At 41.1% G+C, this 20,946-nt stretch overlaps 1 protein-coding gene across 4 annotated transcripts in view; it reads left to right on the top strand.

Moving 5' to 3' along the window:
- The window catches only part of LOC127448153 (FERM, ARHGEF and pleckstrin domain-containing protein 1), a 115,607-nt gene that overhangs the window by 63,286 nt on the left and 31,375 nt on the right, over window positions 1-20,946 (top strand). For all 4 annotated transcript variants that reach the window (XM_051710477.1, XM_051710478.1, XM_051710476.1 and 1 more), the window contains exons 13-14: window positions 1,603-1,780; window positions 12,243-12,382. In XM_051710477.1, the coding sequence (XP_051566437.1) occupies window positions 1,603-1,780; window positions 12,243-12,382 (318 nt within the window). The remainder of the gene's footprint in view (window positions 1-1,602; window positions 1,781-12,242; window positions 12,383-20,946) is intronic.

Here is a 20,946-nt window from a genome sequence, read left to right as displayed (position 1 = left end):
TGGCCGCCTGAGAAAGCATGTCTATCATTTCTGCATCGGCCTGGGACTGGGCGACCATTCCCGAAGGAGGAAGCCCAGTCGAAGCCTCTGCATCCGACTGGACGAGCCCGCTCTCCGATACTGCGCTCGATAACTCGTCTTCTTCCCAGGCTCCGAACAAGAGGTCGAACTTGCCCTGAGATGAGCCGGCGAACTCGTCCGAGCCCCCGACCGGGGCAAGCGAGCGTGCTGGGGAATGGGAGGTCCGTGGGGGGATACCCGGCAGAGGTGGTCCCATTGAGGTCCCCAAATTGCCCCCAGTGCTAACCGGCACAGCCTCATACCCATAGGTAGAAGGACCGAGGCGAGGAGCCGCTGGGGTGGCTTGCTTTCTTACGAATGCAAGCCGCGACCGCAACGTTGCCATGGTCATGTTCTCGCAATGAGGACAAGACCCATCCACGAATGATGTCTCCGCGTAGGCAGCGCCCAGACACATAAGACAGCGATCGTGGCCGTCAGAAGTGGAGAGATAATGACCGCAACCAGGAATAACACACAAATGGAAAGACATCTTTAAAAAGACGTTCCCTGTGTGCCACTCTTTTAGAAAGAAAATATACTCTTTTAGAATATACTCTTTTGGTTGTTCTGCCCAAGCTCCCAGGGGCATTCTTTGCACTCCACGGGTGCAGAGGGGGAGAAGCCGCTGAAATGCACCGTAGAATCCAGCAGATGAGGTGAATGAACTTCGCAGATGAATTCAGCTCCAATGAATAGAACCGCTTGGCTCCGAAGAGAAAATCTGAATGAGTGGTTGCAAACCAGCTCCTTTTATACCCGTATGTCCGGGGGAGTGGCATGCAAATTCCACTCGCCAATTCTCACTGGCCTTTTTTCAAAAAGCAGAGGTGTTTGGGGCTCCCAAGAGTGACTCCTAGTGTCACTACATCGACACAACGTCGAATGAGTGACAGATAGGGAACCACTCATAATTACATTACACTCATAAAAGTAGTTCCACATCAGTTTATGTCATTTATAATAAATATTTTTACTGAATAATTCATGTATATTAAAACTGGCTTGGAAAAATTAATGTTCAGTAAAAAAAAGTCTGTTTGACTCTTTCGCAAAAAAAGTGAGTCTCGTTTGCAAAATCACACTTAGTGCAATTAGTCACTCCATAAAAATAACCACATTGCATTAATCTCATATACATAAGCTCCTTGGCTGTCACACTGCATGAACTAGGACTTCATCCACAAATTCTTCCTTTTAGTCACCTTCTTTAAAAGCAATCGGTGACACACAAAGTTTGCTTCTCGCGAGAATGAGCTTTGACACTTTTTTGAAATATTATTTAAATAGCGCCACTTCATGTTTTAGTGGGAAACTGCAGCGGTTAAAAGGATATTTTAAACTGGAATTATTCGTAAGTTCGTTAAAAAGTACAAACTTCACATTTCTGCTTTATACCCTCCATAACTAACATTTAGCTTTAAAAAAAAAACCTCAGGGTTAAAATTATATGCCACAAATGCTCATGTTTTTGTTTTAAATGTGGAACAGTCCCTTAAATACTGATAAATGGACCTATATGTTTGTCTCTCCCTCTCTCAGGCTGGGAAGCAGAGCTGGGAGGGCTTATTTTTTGTGAGCTCAGAAGATTCTGCTGTTTTAAGAGCATATGGAAACTCCTCCCCCTCAACCCAGCGCAACGGATGCAGCAACCAAATGCACCCCGTTCAAGAGGATGGCAGAAGTCTGGCAGCTAAACATCAGCCCGTCGATCAAGCAGGTCTGGCATCCCATGCAGCTAAAGGCAGCAGCTCATCCATCCCATACATTGACTGCAGTGATGCAGAGTTTAGTGAACACGAGGTCAGAGGTCGTGTCAGCAGATCACACTCACATACACGTGACAGCAACTCTGACAGCGTTGACAGTCACGGCGCAAGTTCTGGTTTACACCGCCCACATTGGCACGACAGATACTTGGGCAAATTCAGGCAGAAAGAGTCTCTGCCTCTTTCCCCAGTAAGCCAAGCTGAAAGCCCTGCCCACAGCTGTCCCAGCCCCTCCTCTCCGAATCAAGGCGGTAGCATTTTTGAATCATCATTTTTTGGAGGCAGGGCTCCTCTACGTGGGTTGCTACATAATACTCTGTTGGATGAGTTGACCGCAAAAAGCTCCATAAACCAACACACAGGCACCAGGAGCCTGACCTCTAGCCCCGCCCCCTCCTCAATTCACAGGACCAGCTCACTAAGCCATTCCCAGTATAATGGACACACCGGGCAGAGCTTTAGTTCAAAAGCAGGACTTGGAGAGGAAAGGGGAGGACTTTTTAGTAGCTGTTCTCCGATCATGAATCGCTCCGCAAACAAGTTGCAAAATAGCCAGTTAGAAACAAACGTGCGGATCTCAAGTCAGCCCCACCTTCCCGTTCTCTCGCGTGCCGAGCGAATGGCGATGCTGGAGCGTCGAATGCTAGCCAATGGGCTCGCGCCTCCAGGCAAGGCCAATCTCAAGCCAAGCTCTCCGCACCGTCGCTTCGGTGCCGTGCAGATGATTGATGGCTCCACTAGTAGTGGCACAGACACTAGCGACTCTGAGGAGGTGGAGTCTACTGGCTCCTGCAGCCAATCGCTAGGGTTTGAAAATTCAGCCGCCCGTAGCTCATCACCCCTTCCCCGAAACAAGTTCTCGTTCGACAGCCTGGAGTTAGATGAGCTTGATGATGAAGGAGGGTGTGTGAACCTCAGTGATGAGGAAGGCATGCAAGTGTTTAGCTGCTAGTATCCTCTAGTGCGAAAACGTTATTTGCGATGTGTTGCCCAGAGACTAAGAAACTAAGGTTTCTTCTCTCATGACCTGAAACTGCCTTAGCTGTATGACAGGGAAGATATTCCTCCCTTTCTTGAGACAAAACTCTCTACAAGTCCTTTAAGTGATTGTATCCCGCCTCTGAATTGAGCAGGAGGGAAGTTTGTGGTGCCAAGTTCTGCACAGACCCCAAATCCACACAGTTCTGGTGCCGGTATCATCTGGAACGCTCCACATTAATATGTTTTCATTTGAAAATGCATCTGTTTCGCTACATTTGCAGCTCTCATACACACTAGAAGGCAGTTTTCCTCCACCAAAAACTGTGCAATTTGAAAACGTTCTCCATTACCGCATACTATGTGAAAATGACATTAGAGGTTTCAAACTTAAACGGATGAGTGTGGACGTGGTTTTAGGGTGATGATTTCACTCTCTGGAGTTATTATGCCTTTAGGTCCCTGAAAGTTCTGACTTGAGTTCTGAAGTTGTAATTATGATGAATGTTGAAGTTATTTTGGTCAGAATAATACGGAGGCATTATTGGGCATTGTCATATTTCTCTCTGTTCAGCTTTTTAAGTGCTAGTACAACAAACCGAAGAACAAAGGCTGTGAATTAGGTGTGTAATTGATGTTTGATCTATTTAATTTTATCCAGCCTGATCTCAGAAAAGTCAACTGAATGTGGCAACATTCTTGCAAAATGATATTTTGTGGTTTATTACACGGATCACGGCAGTTCAGAGTAAAATGTCAAAAAGAACAGGCTTGTAAATGTAGATGGTTTTGTAATGCAAACGTTGAAATATATCACCTTAAGCTGGCGCCACACTAGCAAACTCCAAACAACAACATTTTGGCTGAGGGTGTCACATTTGCCGACTGTTCTGCTGAGATCTATGACACACTTGCCGATACAAAATGGTGGAGGGGTGACAGACATACCAACTCACCATAACTCTCTCTCTTTCTGATTTCCTGTCATTTGGAGCTCACCCAAATAACAACAGGAGTATCGCATGAGCATAAACAATTGTAAAGAGTGATTTAAGCCATTTTCAGACCTTTAGCTAGCTTGATTTGTTCTGAAACAGGAGCTAAAATAGTTACAGTGTTGCATTTTCTTAATGATTCGGTTCACTTTCCCAAGGTAGTGTTTCAAAGTGGACCAAAACTGTAAAATTTCCATTGTGGTTATTCTATCTGTCATTAGTATTTCTGCATTGAAAAGCACCTGTTAGTCCAGGTGGTCTCTGACCGATTGTTTTGGTGTGGATCCATGTGCTGTGTTCATATATGCCTATACAAACTTAAAAAAGGGAGTAAACGCACCAGAAAACAAATGCTCCAAACAAGCCAGGTGTGATTCATGAACTAACTTTACCTTGTGAAATTGTGTGATTTTGTATTTATTCCCACAAGGCTTGCCGTAGAACGCGTGTGTCCATATGCAACTTTCAGTGAGGAAAGAAGTTACATTCAATAAAAACAGACTGTTGTGCATCAACTTTCTGATGTAATTTTAGTGTAGGAAAAAAAGCAGGGAAAATGCTTGGTGACAGAATCACTTTGGATTACAATCAATGTTTGTGATGAGTTGCAGCTGAGTGTGATTGATTAAAAGCTTCACATCTGCTTGATGTCTTGTCAGTTCTTCAGTAAAAGCGGAAGCTCATAGGTCACTTCACGATCACAAGACCCCACCTCACTGACAGAACAATTATTTAAGCAAGCCTTATGTGATTTTCCAGTTTAAGCCATTTACTTAAAAGGACTTTTCACACTTGAAATCGTTAACCTTGGGTTATTCTAATCCCCGGGTAAATGGAATCCTGGGTTATTCTGTTTCATGTTTCACACTGTTCATACTTTACCCTGAGTTAATAATTAATCCTGGGTAGTCTGTACATTTGTAAACCCCTGGTTAACATTCTTATTTGCATATTTGTGGTCTTGATAACAATAAGACCGCATTAACCAGAGATTATCCTAGTTAAATAAAGGTTATAATGATTGGACAAATACAGCTCGCGACAGACTTGCAACCTGTCAGTGGAGCTGCTCTGCTCTTCTGTGGAAATGTCACCAAGCAAATCAGCTTTATTTGTCTTTCATCTTCTGAAATATGCCACAAAAACATGGAAAACTGTCTCTACATCACGGCAGTTATTGTGTTTGCCACCACTGTTCGACGCTACCGGTTTCCCTCAGATGGAGAAAGTAAAGAGCACGTAAAAGTTTCAGCGACTGTGCAAAGCGCATGAATATTTAATGAGGTAAGCACTATGATTGGTTGTATGTTGCTAAAAAACATTCTAAAACATTCTTACACTGCGTCGTTTCACACTGTATCCACCTTTTTCCTGAACGCGGAAGTGTTTCACAATTCGTTTGCTTTCAGTTTCCGGTCTCTAGTGTTTTCACTCCTATTGCCGTATATTCTTAGCAGGTAATGGGATTTTAGAGTATTCAATTTGTAAAAATGGTCAAAAAAACATGTGGCTCTATAGTGCCGATTCTTCACAGAGTCGAGATGACCGTTTTTTAATGACAGTGCCTCACCTGAGTGTGTAGATGGTCTGAGCTTAGTTATGGTGATATCATTAACTACTTTGAGTTGTTATGACAGACAACAACAGCACAAGTTGAGCCTGAAATTCAATTTTACTCCAAAAAAACGTAATCGCTCGTTTTGGTAGTTTTTACATTGTGTCTCAAGCCATGAAACAAAAAACAGGCAATTAGAATCATCATGGCACCACCCAGTGGTTACTCAGGAAAACTGTGGATACCTTTGGCACTGTAATACGGGGTTAACCCCGCAAATGCGGGGTTAACCCTACTCCGGAGCAGGGTTTCATAACCCTGGGTAAAAAGCGGTGCTAACCCCCTTTCAAAATTACAAGTGTGAAACGTTGCTTTACCTGGGGTTTAAGTCAGCGTTTAGATTGAAGATAACCTGGAGTTAAGTGCAGTGTGAAAAGGCCTAGCAGGGAGTCCCGAAGGTCAAGTGATTAACAACTCCCTCTTAGAGATGCTAAGTGTTATATTAATGAAACTAACACCTGAAAATCACTGGAAAAATCATCTAGTGTGATGATGGCTTTACAAGTCATGCACTATATTAAAAGTATTTGGATGTCATAAGAGAGTATTGTGTGAGGAACAGGGTGAAAAGTGTTTCTGAACTGATAATCTGCCATTTTACTCGTGATTTGAGTGAGAGTCAAGTCATTTTTATTTGTATAGCTCTTTTCACAACACATTGTTTCAAAGCAGCTTTACAGAAAATCATACTGTAAGACATTACAGACATTACACTTTCATTTCTGTTAAAGTCTTCATTGTGCAGTTTGATGAAAAACGTGATTGTAGATTATGCATTAAAAATATCATTTGAGAGATAAGAGAATGAAAGTCGTTGTTTTAGCGCCATTGTTGTTCATTTCACCAGGAAACGGTCCGATACAAACAACAAGCCACGTAAAAATTATTTTGCACATACTTGGGTATAGTAATATGACTCTATGAGACCAGGTTGAATTGATCATTCTCTTGCCACTACAGATTAAAACTTAATTATGATCAATATTGATTAACTTCCATGATTTTTTTAAGCACGGAGAGTCGGACCTCAATGGAATTCTGTAATTACGTCATCATGGTGCCCTTCATGTGTGCTCTTTTTTTTAAATGATGTGACTTAAAGGCAGCTAAATTTCCAAGTATTTCTGAAAGATCTTTGAGGTGGAGCCATGACAGGTGGCATCATAATTGGTGAGGCAGTGTTGTGTTGTAGGAGAATGCTTTAGAGAGAGAACACTTTCTGGGGCCTTCATGCCTCACCTTTGTGGGGAACATCCTGCATAAATCATTACTTTCTTCATATGGTCTTATTAGAATTTTTTAATACGCTAGGAAATTCGATGATTACACTTGAAATAATTGTGCTATTTTTAGAAGCGTGTCGACTAAGTTGTTTGTAGCTACCTTGTGGTGAGGAGCTTTATCTTCATTGGTATCTATACATTTGCATTTATAAAGAGAGACACTTTAATACCAGTCTGCCATTCATTCGGTGTGTGTTGGCACTTGCAGCTGCTTCTTTATTGGCATATTAAATGGACAGTACGATTTTAAAGTTTTATCAAAACGAATAAAACTTTGCCTAGCTTTGCAAAAGACCTTCATATCTCATGGTCTTCATCATGTGGCTCAATGTTCTCATTCTGCCTGAGCCTCAGAATTATCTCTGAAACCAGCAGAGATTGGATTTTGATCTGTATCTTAGAAATCTTGCATGATTTTTATTAGATAGATTTGAATATAAGCATTTTTAATATGTTAGGGTTTTTTTGTCATATTGTGTCAGAATTGTGTTGAATGTATTTGTCAGTAAGAGATTGTTTTCAGTTGAACTGATTTAAAGGAATAGCTCAGACAAAAAACAATTCTTTCATCATTTACTCAATGTCATTTCAAACCTATATGCTGTTATTTTCTTCAGTGGGACACAAAAGGAGAACTGTTGAAAAATCTTCACGCACAGTTTGTTCAGCAAGCTTTTCAATATAACGACATATCATAGTGGCCATGTTTGTGCAGCTTTATGAAAGTCCATACGATCCATGCACTTTGAGAGCTACAGTGGAAGGGGAGATTTTCAATTAATAATGACTGTGCTCACACAAAAGCTTTAAAGGTGCAATATGTAATATATTTACTGTACTAAAGCATAAAATTATCATAATATGTTATCAGAGATTTAGGAAACATGCTAGATTGAAATACTGGCTTCTCCGAGAACAATGCTACAGCCAGTATACTCTACTTTGAAATGTCCGTTACGGGCCAGAATTTCTGTTTGTGTTTTGGCCTGTGTGATTCCGCCCACTGCCCATTTCCCAATAGTATTTAGACACCACAGGTTGCCAGATTTGAAACAAGTTAGCGGGCAAACACAGAGTGCTGCAGCCATGGAAGCCAGCAATACATCTAGCTAACATTGACAGAGTTATAAAAAATCCACATGAGCTGATAATAAAAACATTGCAAACGTATACATTAGCTGATTAACTTACAGTGTAAGGCTCGTCGCTTGCCATTGTCAGTTTGCTCGTTCCTGTTGCGTGTCCTCAACCTGGCAACCCGCGTGAGCTTGGAGTCTGGGGAGGAGGGGGCGGGGGAGACAACTCTCTCCAATATTTTGATTTTGGACTGCAGTACCCATTTTAAACATTTGATGTCAATGTTACATATTGCTCCTTTAATATGGACTTTTTAATGTTAATATGGCTAATGAGTTGTGATATGCTTTTGTCCTTTTTGGATTTTGACAGCCTCTAGTCACTGTTTGCTTTCATTGCATAGAAAAGAGCAGTGAAAACATTTCTCAAAACATTTCCTTTTGTGTTCCACAGTAGAAAATAAATAATGGACCCAGTTCACAGACTATGATGACGCATTTCCATTTTATTTAGAAGCATAAATATAGCTTACATTTTCAATTTTGTAATTACTAGTGTAAATTTAATACATTATTTTTTTGTGTTATATTACTTGTATAAGTCAACACTGCTGTGATAGAGTTTCTAATACAGATGCTTAGGGAGTGACGGCGATATTTGGCATCTTTCTCTTTAATGACTTCCGTAATCCATCACTTTTTTTTTTGTCCTCTTTTGGAAAATCGTGGAAACGTAATAGTGGAATTATTATTATTTATTTATTTTGCTGTTGGAGCAAGTGGGAATGCTAAATTAATATTTGCTGTGGTCTTCCATTTATGGATTTAGAACTTTATTCTGCCAAAGTGTACTTAAAACTCGGAATTGTGACAAGGGTCCACATGGATTTGGAAAAACATAGCGAAGAGTTAGCGAAATGATGCCTAAAGTTTTAGTTTTGTGTGATCTGTTCCTTAAATGTTCTGATGGTTCAGTCCATATAGAGAGGAAGTGTCACAAGACAGTATTTGTTTCCATGTTTTACTGTGTTTCACTCTCTTTTCCTCCCTGAGCACCTCTACCTTACCTTGCACATGGGTTTACCTGTTATATATCCTTGAGCAGGCATCAGAAATGGCATTTCATTTAGTTCTGTTTTATTTTTTATTGATATTTTAACCAAAATTGCTTCCCTGTTCTAGAGTTATGCCAAAATTTCCATCGATAAGGAAGGAGGAAGATAATGAAATGTGATCATGATAATCTAGTTAACAGTTTAGAAATAACATTTTATTACACAAATTGAACAAAATCTGTTTTTGTTTCCTGAAGTGTTTCTAATCCCTGCCTGTGATTTCTCGCTCAGCTTTGATGTCACTGCACTGCTGTCTGATTTTCACTTTGTTCTCTGTTTTATAGCTTTTTTTTTTCTGCCCTTTAATGGCTTAAGCTTGTCATCCTTGTCATTTATGATCAATAAATGCTCATCATGTTTTCTGCTGGCATTTAAAATGGAATGAATTAATGTATCTTTGTGACACTAATGGTGTTTTTAAATGCTGGGTTGCATGCTCTCCCCTCACTGGCTGTTCTGTTATGATGTTTTGATGAAAGTGAAATTTTTCACACATGACAATTTGAATATACTTTTGAGTGTCTGTGACAGTTCTTCTTTTGTTTGTTCACACAATGATCAATGATTTGTTTTCAAACTGTTTACTGTCAACTTGATGGCTTGAGAAAAATCACTCCACTTGCTGTTGATTTGTGTGAATGACATGTTGATGATCTTTCCCACTTTTAGACAATGGCTATGTTTGGAATGGAGTACTAACATAAAACTTACTCAGCACTGTGCAGTGTTCACTGTATACTGCCTAGTATTTTTTTTTAATAGTATGCATTATGTAGTGATGAACATTTCAAACAGCAGCATGCTTTCTTGTCACGTGACCTCGTTGTTTAGAAAATTTCATTCAGCGATGTCGTCTAGTTATCATTTTGGAAATAAAAATGCATTTTTAATCCAATTTTGTGTAAAAAAAAAAATTAAATTAAAAAAAATAAAAAACGTTTAAAAACAAAAAAATATTTTAGCAGTCCAGTCAAATAATGAGTCAAGAAGATGATCACTTTAAAATTCATGGTTGAGATTGTGTCTGATATTATCAATTATGAAAGAAAAACTAAGCACAATATAAATACTGCATAACGAGTACAAGTAGTGTGGTAGTATGCTATTCTGAACATAGCCATTCTCTCTTGCTCTCATTCAGCACTGTTCAAGTTTACTGTCATGCTCTGATGTTTCCTGGCTGTTCTTCTGAATAACATTTGGTTTTGCTGCTCTCTATGAACCACATAGACTTTTTAACAATGTATTTTGTGCACTAGTGTCAATAAAGTTACAGTTGGCCTTTGAAGACTCAGCAGTTGTTTTTTTAATGCTTCCTTAGCTCATATTTTTCCATAGCATCATTAATCCAACCCATCCACCCACCCCCATTCCCTGTCTGTGGCTGCACAGTGCATGTCTTGCTATCTGTCATCAAATGTATGTATATAATGTCCATTATACATACATTATTTCATGTTGTTTGTATGTAAGGACGTATAATATACTTTGTTTTATGTTGTATGTTTGTGTGGTCTGGAATACATTGATAGGTTTTTGTTGTATGTACACTACCAGTCAAAGTTTGGGACTTGAATTGTTGTTCCTTATCTTCTTAAAAACCATTTGATCTAAAGGCTTATGCATAAATGCTTGAAATCATTTTTGTTGACAAAATTTAAATTGTGCTTTAAATTTATGAATTTAATATACAACACTTTTTAATAATAATAATAAAAAAATTAATTAAAAAAATGGATGAGTTGGAGTAAATAGTGAAGGAAAAGTAGTCCAGCATCCTTGTGAACTCCTTCAGTACTTTTTAAAAAGTCAAGAAGTTGCTTGAGAGAATGAGTGTGCAGAGCTGAAATCTAAGAATGTAAAATATCAGACATACCTTTGATTTACCATTTTTGGTCACTACATTTACTTCCATTTGTGTTATTTCATAGTTTTTATTACATTTTGTATTAAAATGTGGAACATAGAAATAATGAAGATTGAGTAGGTTTGTCTAAAATTTTGACTGGTAGAGTAATATGCCATCCACATATAAATATGAGTTTGTGTTGGTATCTGTGCTGGGCTGTGCATTCCTGCTTTATTTATAACTGTGCTACTCAAGAAGAGGTGATTTTGGGCAAGTAAGGAGATACATACGTTATGCTTTGCTGTATAGAGTAGTTTACTGGGAAGTACACTAACAGGGACCATGAACATAAACACACACACTCTTAGCACATTTATACAGCTGAGGAGCAGAAAACGTATCCAAGTATCCTAATAGTATCCAAGCTTATGTATGAGGAACTGGTGTTTATTTATTCATTTATTTATCAGATGATAATACCATGGTACTTTTAAATATACAATGGTACTGTACGATCACCATATTCATGTGCCATAGTGTTTGCATGGCACATCAAAAAATGGCGTAGTACTACCATGGTTAATGTTACAAAAAAAATTGTAGTACCATGATACCTATTGGTACTATGTTAGTGATGATATTAACATGTTAAAATACACTGATCAGCCATAACATTAAAACCACCTGCCTAATATTGTGTAGGTCCCCCTCGTGCCACCAAAACAGCACCGATCTGCCTCTCAGAATAGCATTCTGAGATTATATTCTTCTCACCACAATTGTACAGAGCGGTTATCTGAGTTACCGTAGACTTTGTCAGTTCAAACCAGTCTGGTCATTCTCTGTTGACCTCTCTCATCAACAAGGCATTTCTGTCCACAGAACTGTCATCCACTGGATGTTTTTTGTTTTTGGCACCATTTGGAGTAAATTCTAGAGACTTGTGTGTGAAAATCCCAGGAGATCAACAGTTACTGAAATACTCAAACCAGCCCATCTGGCACCAACAATCCTGCCACGCTCCAGATCACTGAGATCACAGTTTGCACATTGCTAGATGGCTGGTTTGAATATTTCTGTAACTGCTGATCTCCTAGGATTTTCACACACAACAGTCTCTAGAATTTACTCCGAATGGTGCCAAAAACAAACAAACAAAAAAACATCCAGTGAGGGGCAGTTCTGCTGATGGAAACACCTTGTTGATGAGAGAGGTCAAAAGAAAATGACCAGACTGGTTCGAACTGACAAAGTCTACGGTAACTCAGATAACTGCTCTGTAAAATTGTGGTGAGCAGAATATCATGCAGGTCGGTGCTGTTTTGGCGGCACGAGGGGGACCTACACAATATTAGGCAGGTCGTTTTAATGTTGTGACTGATCGGTGTAAATTACAACAAATATAAACAGTCTATCACATATCACAATATTAAATACCATGGGAAGAATTGCATTAAGAAAATGTGTGAAAATGACTTATTGTCCCTGTTTCTGTCTGTCAGAGGTGACGTGTGCTCTGGTAACATTAGTTAACGGTCACGCTGAGGACTGCAGGGGAGTGACTCCATCTCCTCTCATCTCACCCATGCTGAATGGCAGCACTGCCATACGCACTGAGGATGAGGAGGACAACAGGAGGAAGGTGAGATGTGTGTCTGCACAAGTGTGACAGTGTGTAACCTAAAGCAGGACAGGCATGAGTCGAAGAGATGATGAAGTGGAAACCCAAGTGCAGTTTATTTATAAGGTGCAATAAATCCAAAAACATGAATCCAAAACAAAACATAAACTATGACAAGAACTAATTTTGACTTGGCTTGACCTGACTTGACTATAAACAAAAACCATGAACTAGAATAAACACCAACATTACACAATACCTGACGAAGGACAAAGGCAGATATGAGGGTTTAAATATACAGACATGGGGTAACAAGATTACAAGACAACCAATAACAAAACTGAACTAATAACATAAGAACCAATGACAGGTCATGAGGTATCAGTGTATTACTTCCTGCTAATTCAGAGTCTGGGGGACGGAGCTTTAACCTTGGATTATACCAAGATTTAACCTTGGTATTGGAGGAGGGAGTGTGGGCTAGGATTCTAAAAATGTCAAGTCTGCATCTAGAGATGCAAGGGTGCACCTTATGCAATTCAAAATTTTACATCGATTCTATTGGACCCCCTCTAGATTGTATAGGCTTGGTCTTAAAGACACACCCACCTGCTGGTGATGCCAATCAGAAGATGGAGACACAACCCATGTTTTTTGGTGGTGTGTTAAGATCCAAGAATTTTGGTTGAAGAGTTTTATGTGTGACATTTTGGGCACTCGGATTTCGTTTTTAGACAATCCTACTCAATCTTTATTATTTCTATGTTCCAAATTTTAATAGTTAAGTCAAAATCCGAGGGCGGTCATCGATGTGGGGTATAAACACATAAAAAATTGGGTTCTGACCAGTGTAATGATCGCCAGACAAATTATTTTAAGGGGATGGAGGTCGGCTGGAGCGCCCCCATTTCAGGAGTGGTGCATGGAGATGGGGAGGGTGGCGGCTTTTGAGGAAGTGTCATTTAGAAGACTGAGTAACTTGGATTTGTTTGTTGGGAAATGGGGCAGCTATTTGGAGTTTTTGGAGGGCTCTCAGGAAGGGGCAATGGAGAGAAAGGTATAGGTATAAATGTGTGTGATTATTTTATATATATATATATATATATTTGTTTGTTTGTTTATTTGTTTTTGTGTATATACTCATGTGTGATCACAGGAATGTTTGTTGAGGGTCAGGGCAGGGTTGGGGATTGGGAGGGGTAATAGTGTGGGTTAAATGTTCATTATATGTATATATGTTTTGTTTTATTTACTGTATGAATCAATAAAAACTGTTAATCACAAAAAAGAACCAATGACAGAACAGAAATGATAACAAGACAATGAAATAGGAAAATGACATGAATAGGAACAGGAAACATGTCAACTAAACAATCAAAATAAAAGATATGAAAATCAAAACATGAATATACCTAAACGTGACATATCCCCCCTCTATGGGTGGATCCCTATGCCCAACAACAAACAACACCAACAAGCAAGTTCAATAGAGAGCTGGGAGGGGGGCTTTGGGGATCTAGACAGCACTGGAGACAATGGAGGACCAGAGGGTGCTGGAGACAACGGGAAACCAGAGGGCGCTGGAGACCAGGGCGGAAGAGGCAAACAGGGTGGAGCTGGCATTGGACCTAGAAACCAGGGCGAGCCAGGCGGTCAGGGCGGATCCGGCGGGAGGCCAGGAGACCAGGGCGGATTCAGCGCGAGGCCAGGAGTCCAGGGTGTATCCGGCAGATGGCCAGGAGTGTGGTCTGACGAGACAGACTTGGGCTGTGGAGCGTGGCCTGTCGAGGAGGACCTGGGCTGTGTAGCTTGGTCTGGTGAGACAGACGTGGGCTGTGGAGCAGGGTCTGACGAAACAGAAGTGGACTGTGAAGCAGGGCTTGATGAGACAGAAGTGGGCTGTGAAGCAAGGCCTGATGAGACAGACGTGGGCTGTGGAGTAGGGCCTGACAAGACAGATGCGGGCTGTGGAGCAGTACCTGACGAGGCAGCGTGGCATGGCGAGGCTGACGAGGCAGCGTGGCATGGCGAGGCTGACGAAGCAGCGTGGAATGGCGAGGCTGATGAGGCAGCGTGGCATGGCAAGGCTGTAGGCGGAGGCCCAGGGAGTGGAGCCGCTGGAGGCGGAGGCCCAGGGGTCAAGGCGGCCTGGTATGGCGGGTCAGATGTGGCAACTTGGTATGAAGCAGCAGACGTGACTGTATGGCATGAAGCGGCAGACGTGACTGCATGGTTTGGTGAGGCAAACGTGGCAGTGTGACATGGTGAGGCAACATGACTTGGCATGGCAGTCTTGACATGGTTTGATGAGGCAGACGTGACAACATGGCTTGGCATGGCAGGTGAGATGATATGATATGGCTTGGCATGGCAAGTGAGACGACATGGCTTGGCATGGCAAGTGAGACGACATGGCTTGGCATGACAGGCTTGACAACATGGCTTGGCATGACAGGCTTGACAACATGGCTTGGCATGGCAGGCATGTCATCATGGCTTGGCATGGCAGGCGTGACAACATGGCTTTATGAGGTTTCAGGCGCTAGCTCTGGGACGGCAGAGGCTTCAGGCACTGGCTCTGGGAAGGCAGAGGCTTCAGGCGCTGGCTCTGGGAAGGCAGAGGCTTCAGGCGCTAGCTCTGGGATGGCAGAGGTTTCAGGCACTCGCTCTGGGACAGCAGAAGTTTCAGGCGCTTACACTGGGATGGACGAGGCTTCAGGCGCTAACTCTGGGACGATCGAGGCTCCAAGCGGGCTCTGGGACGATCGAAGCTCCAAGCGCGGACTCTGGGACAGATGAGGCTTCAGGTACTAGCTCTGGGATGGTCGAGGCTTCAGGCGCTAGCTCTGGGATGGTCGAGGCTTCAGGCACTAGCTCCGGGACAATCGAGGCTCCAAGCGCGGACTCTGGGACGGATGAGGCTCCAAGCATGGGCTCTGGAATGGACGAGGCTTCAGGCGGTAGCTCTGGGACGGTCGAGGCTTCAGGCGTAGCTCTGGGATGGCAGAGGCTTCAGGCACTAGCTCTGGGATAGCAGAGGCTTCAGGCGCTAGGTCTCAGATGGCAGAGGCTTCAGCGCTAGCTCGGGGCTCTGTCTCAGGCCTGGGCGCTGGCTTGTGGACTGTGGCAGGCATGGGTGCTGGCTTGTGGACCGTGGCAGGCATGGGCTCTAGTTTGTGGACCGTGGTAGGCATTGGCACCATGGCTGTAGACTCTGGTGTAGCAGTGGACTCAGGTATGATGGTAACTGTAGGAGTGCCTGGTTCCTCACCAGCCACTCTCACAGTGAAAGATGATCCACTCAATTGTAGAGCAAAATCAATGTATTGAATCAGAGTTAAATTAATAAAGCCTCCAGGCTCATCCAAGCCACTATGGAAAAAGTGTTTAAGGGAAGCCTCATCCAAGTCCACCAACTGACAAAGCTCACAAAAGTCCTGAACATAGTCCTCAATGGGTCTATTTTTCTGACGAAGACGGATGAGGCAAACTGCTAGGTTCATAAATGGGGGTCAGGCATTCTGTAACGTTGAGCAGGACAGGCAGGAGACGAAGAGATGATGAAGTAGAACCCAAGTGAAGTCTATTTACAAGGTGCAATAAATCCAAAAAATGTGAATCCAGAACAAACCAAAACATAAACTATGTCAAGAACTAAACTTTACTTTACTTGACTATAAGTAAAAACCAGGGCCAGAGTGGCAAATCGGGGCGGATCGGGAGAATTCACGGTGGGCCAGTCAAAAATTGTTGCATAACAGTTGCTGACCATCCGTGTCATCCGGTATTTCATTTTATTTTTCTGATCTCCACATAACAGGGAAGCGGGGAGAAAGTCAGAATGAGCCGGTATATCTCCCCTCTGCCATTCTGTACCGGGGTGTGTGTGTGTGTGTGTGTGTGTGTGTGACAGAGCTCTGGCTGAAGAGAGCGAGACATCAAGCTCAACATGTATGTGACACCCTCGGCCAAAATCAAGTTGGTATAAACCGGCTAGTGAGACGCAGACTGTAATATACTACAATAAAAATTATTTTAGACACAATTGGTGACTGCGCTGGCTTGTGCAACGTTGCAGAAATAGAAACCATTTCAAAAATAGAATGCCCTGTCGCTGTTGCTCATCGTGTTTCGCTGCTGGTTAGAACAAAAACTCTGATTAACATGGAAATCGATTAACATTATCACGTGTAGCGGCTTCACATTGCATCTGGTTAGGACATGGTGTTAATTGAATGGATGAACGTGCTTCAGGTACAAGATCATCACAGGGTTACTGACTGTAGTGTCACAATCTCAATCAGTTAATCTCTGAAATCCTCATTCCTAGCATTGCAGAATGATAACAATATTGTTTATTGTTACAAAGTAAAAGAATACTTAAAGTAAATTAATACAGATGTAGCAGCACAACACGGTATGAAAATAATGGGACTTTACAGCTCTTAAAAGATTAAACTCAACAAAACAAACAATGCAGAGTGCCTTCAATATTGTATCTTGTGTGAAAACCCTCTTAAAGAGACAGTAACCATATTGCCGCTGTCTATAACATACATTCCAAGTAAAAGAAACGTTCAAATTTGTTATTTTTAGTCTTTTTTTCACTCTTTATTGTTGGTAAATGGCACTTTTCTTAAATGGCATGTAAAAATGTGTATGACTTTTTTCTTCTGCTGAACACTAATGAAGATTTGTAGAAGAATATCTCAGTTCTGTTGATCCTTTCAATGCAAGTGAATGGTGGGCAGAAATGTTAAGCTCCAAAAATCACATAAAGGCAGCATAAAAGTAATCTATGTGACTCTAGTGGTTAAATCCATGCGTCCAAAAGCAATATGACAGGTGTGGGTGAGAAACATATCAATATTATTTCTTTTTTTTTAATTTATTTTTATTTTTTTTTACTATAATTCTCCTCCTTGACCAGTAGGTGGTGATATGCATAAAGTTGTAAATCACCAAAAAGAACTCTTAGGAGTGAAGAGCCCTTAGAAAACTGAAGGTGGAGATTTATAGTAAAAGAAAAGGACTTCAATATTGGTCTGGTTCACACTGCTTCTCATTCACTTGCATTGAAAGGATCAACAGAGTCTAAAAAATTTAGTTTGTGTTCTGCAGAAGAAAGTCATATACATCTGGGATGACATGAGGGTGAGTCAATGATGAGAGAATTTTCATTTTTGGGTGAACTATCCCTTTAAGATTACAACTGGGGGGTCTGACTTGGACATGAAATTCCCAGGTGAATATGACTCCCACTCCAGCCCTGTCCAAAAAAATAAAAATAAAAAATAAAACATAAACTAGATCAAACACCAACATTACACAAACAATACCTGATGAAGGACAAAGGCAAACATAAGGGTTTAAATATACAGACATGGAGTAACAAGATTACAAGGCAATCAATAACAAAACTGAACTAATAACATAAGAACCAATGACAAAACTGAACTGATAACAAGATAACAAGACAATGAAACATGAACCAATAAAAAGACAAGACTAATAAACCAAGGAACCAATAAGAACAAAACACATGAAACATGGTGGGAACCGGAAATCATAAGACAGGAATAGGAATCATGGCAACTAAACTATCAAAATAAAAGACATGAATATCAAAACATGAACATTAACCAAAATACACCGAAACGTGACCTAAGTGGGAGTTTGGAGTCGGAGTGTTTGTTGGCCATGTGAAAACTGTATGGTTGTTATGTGACTGCACAATCAATGTTTTTAAAGCCAGACAGTCTAATCCTATATACACTATCATTCAAAAGTTTAGGGTCACTTACTCATTCTTTTTTCTTTTTTTTTTCTTCACATTTTAGAATAATAGTAAAGTCATCACAACTATGGAATAATAGAAATGGAAATATGGGAATTATGTTGTGAATAAAAAATCCAAAATAAATTAAAACTGTGTTATATTTTAGCATCTTCAAAGTGGCCACACTGGGATGCTTTTTAAACAGTATTGAAGGAGTTCCCATCTATATGCTGGGCACTTAGTGGCTGCTTTTCTTAATTATTCAGTCCAAGTCATCCATTTAAAAAAAAAAAAAAAAAAATACAATTTTTGTTTTGTAATTAAATAAATTAATATGTTGGCACAATTATATTTTTGTCTACAAAACTAATCTCAAACATTTAAGCATACGCCTTCAGATCAAAAGATTTTTAAGATCATGAGAAACATTTCAGGCAAGTGACCCCAAACTTTTGAACGGTAGTGTATACAGTATGTATGTGGTGATACTGTAGAAGTATATTATGGGAAGGTTTATATGCATAAAACATCTCATAACTTTACTGTTGTTAGTGTAATTGAAGTTGTTTCAATAAAGGTACTTAATACATTTTGACTTGTTGCTCAGTTTGTTAAAACAGCCCAAAGTTAGGGTTACTTACAATTCATATGGGGCAAGAAATTGCACAGGGGAAAAGATTAAATTACACACTATTTACAGCCACTTGAACACTTTAGATATTGACATTATAACATGTAAACATGTTGTATGATCAAATCACACAATAGTCCAATATTTTAACCCTGTCTAACCATGTAAAGCCAGTAAACCCTTTAACTATTGCATGATACACACAAAGATACCTGAAAGGGACTGTTCACACCCCACACCCACACTGATCTTCACTTCACACAAACACCAACACCTCCTGCAACCCCCCTCCTCCCCCGTCCTGCTACTCAACCTGCACTTAAGATCTGTGAAGATGATGTGAGCCGCATCTTTCGGAAACAAAAGACGAGGAAAGCTTCAGGCCCAGATGCCGTCTCACCAGCGTGTCTTCGATCCTGTGCTAACCAGCTGGCCCCCATCTTCACACAAATCTTTAATAGATCACTGAAGCAGTGTGAAGTCCCATGCTGCTTCAAACACTCAATCATTATTCCTGTCCCAAAGAAACCAAAAATCACAGGACTTAATGACTACAGACCTGTCACCCTGACGTCTGTGGTCATGAAATAATTTGAGAGACTGGTGTTGGTCCACCTGAAGAACATCACTGGACCCTTTCTAGATCCCCTTCAATTTGCTTATCGAGCAAACAGGTCTGTGGATGATGCAATCAACATGGGATTGTATCATATCCTGCAACATCTGGACAGACCAGTGACATATGCAAGGATCCTTTTTGTGGACTTCAGTTCGGCTTTCAACACCATCATCCCAGCTATACTCCAGAATTAATTACACCAACTTTCTGTTCCCATGTCTATCTGTCAGTGGATTACCAGCTTTCTGTCAGACAGGCAGCAGCTTGTGAGACAGGGGAAACTCACTTCCAGCACCTGTACAATCAGCACTGGTGCCCCCCCAGGGATGTGTGCTCTCCCCACTACTCTTCAACCTCTACACCAATGACTGCATCACCAAGGACCCCTCTGTCAAGCTCCTGAAGTTTGCAGACGTCACCACTGTCATCGGCCTCATCCGAGATGACGATGAGTCTGCATACAGAAGGGAGGTTGAACAGCTGGCTGTCTGGTGCAGTCAAAACAACCTTGAGCTGAACACGCTCAAAGCGGTGGAGATGATTGTGGACTTTAGGAGGAACACCCCAACACTGACCCCCCTCACCATTCTAAACAGCACTGTGGCAGCAGTGGAGTCATTCAGGTTCCTGGGCACTACCATCTCACAGGACCTGAAGTGGGAGACACACATTGACTCCATTGTGAAAAAGGCCCAGCAGAGGTTGTACTTCCTTTGCCAGCTGAGGAAGTCCAACCTGCCACAGGCGCTGCTGATACAGTTCTACTCAGCGGTCATTGAGTCTGTTCTCTGCACTTCAATAACTGTCTGGTTTGGTTCAGCTATGAAATCAGACATCAGAAGACTACAAAGGTCAATCTGAGAGGATTATTGGTTGCCCCCTGACCCCCCCTTCAAGAACTATACACTTCCAGAGTAAGGAAAAGAGCTGGAATAATCACTCTGGACCCCACTCACCTTGCCCACTCCCTTTTTGAACTGTTGCCTTCTGGCCGACACTTCAGAGCTCTGAGCACCAGAGCCGTCAGGCACAGGAACAGTTTTTTCCCCCAGGCTATCCATCTCATGAACAGTTAAATTGCCCATTGAGCAATAATTATGTGCAACACACAGTTGTCTTTTTTATATTTATCCAACACATCCAACCTCTTCTGCCATTTCATTCCTCTGAAAAAAACAAAAAACAACATTTGTACTGTACATAACAGATTTGTATTTGCACTGTACATAACAGATAACAGATTTGTATTAGATTGCACTACGTATGTGTATGTGTGTATGTATGTATGTGTGTGTCTGTGTGTGTATGTATGTATGTGTATAACTATTTTTTTTAAATTTATTATTATCTATGTCTTGCTGCTGTTTTTGTATTGTTTTTGTATTGTTGTACACTGGAAGCTCCTGTCACCAAGACAAATTTCTTGTATGTGTAAGCATACATGGCAATAAAGCTGATTCTGATTCTAAACATAACCATGAGATCATTCTCCTAGAACAGCAGTACCACTGCTAAAAGAACAATTCATCAACTATACAGCTCAAATAACACATTTC

This window comes from Myxocyprinus asiaticus, chromosome 11 (genome assembly GCF_019703515.2).
Source record: "Myxocyprinus asiaticus isolate MX2 ecotype Aquarium Trade chromosome 11, UBuf_Myxa_2, whole genome shotgun sequence".
NCBI lineage: Eukaryota > Metazoa > Chordata > Actinopteri > Cypriniformes > Catostomidae > Myxocyprinus > Myxocyprinus asiaticus.
This window is presented reverse-complemented; position numbering and strand designations above follow the sequence as displayed.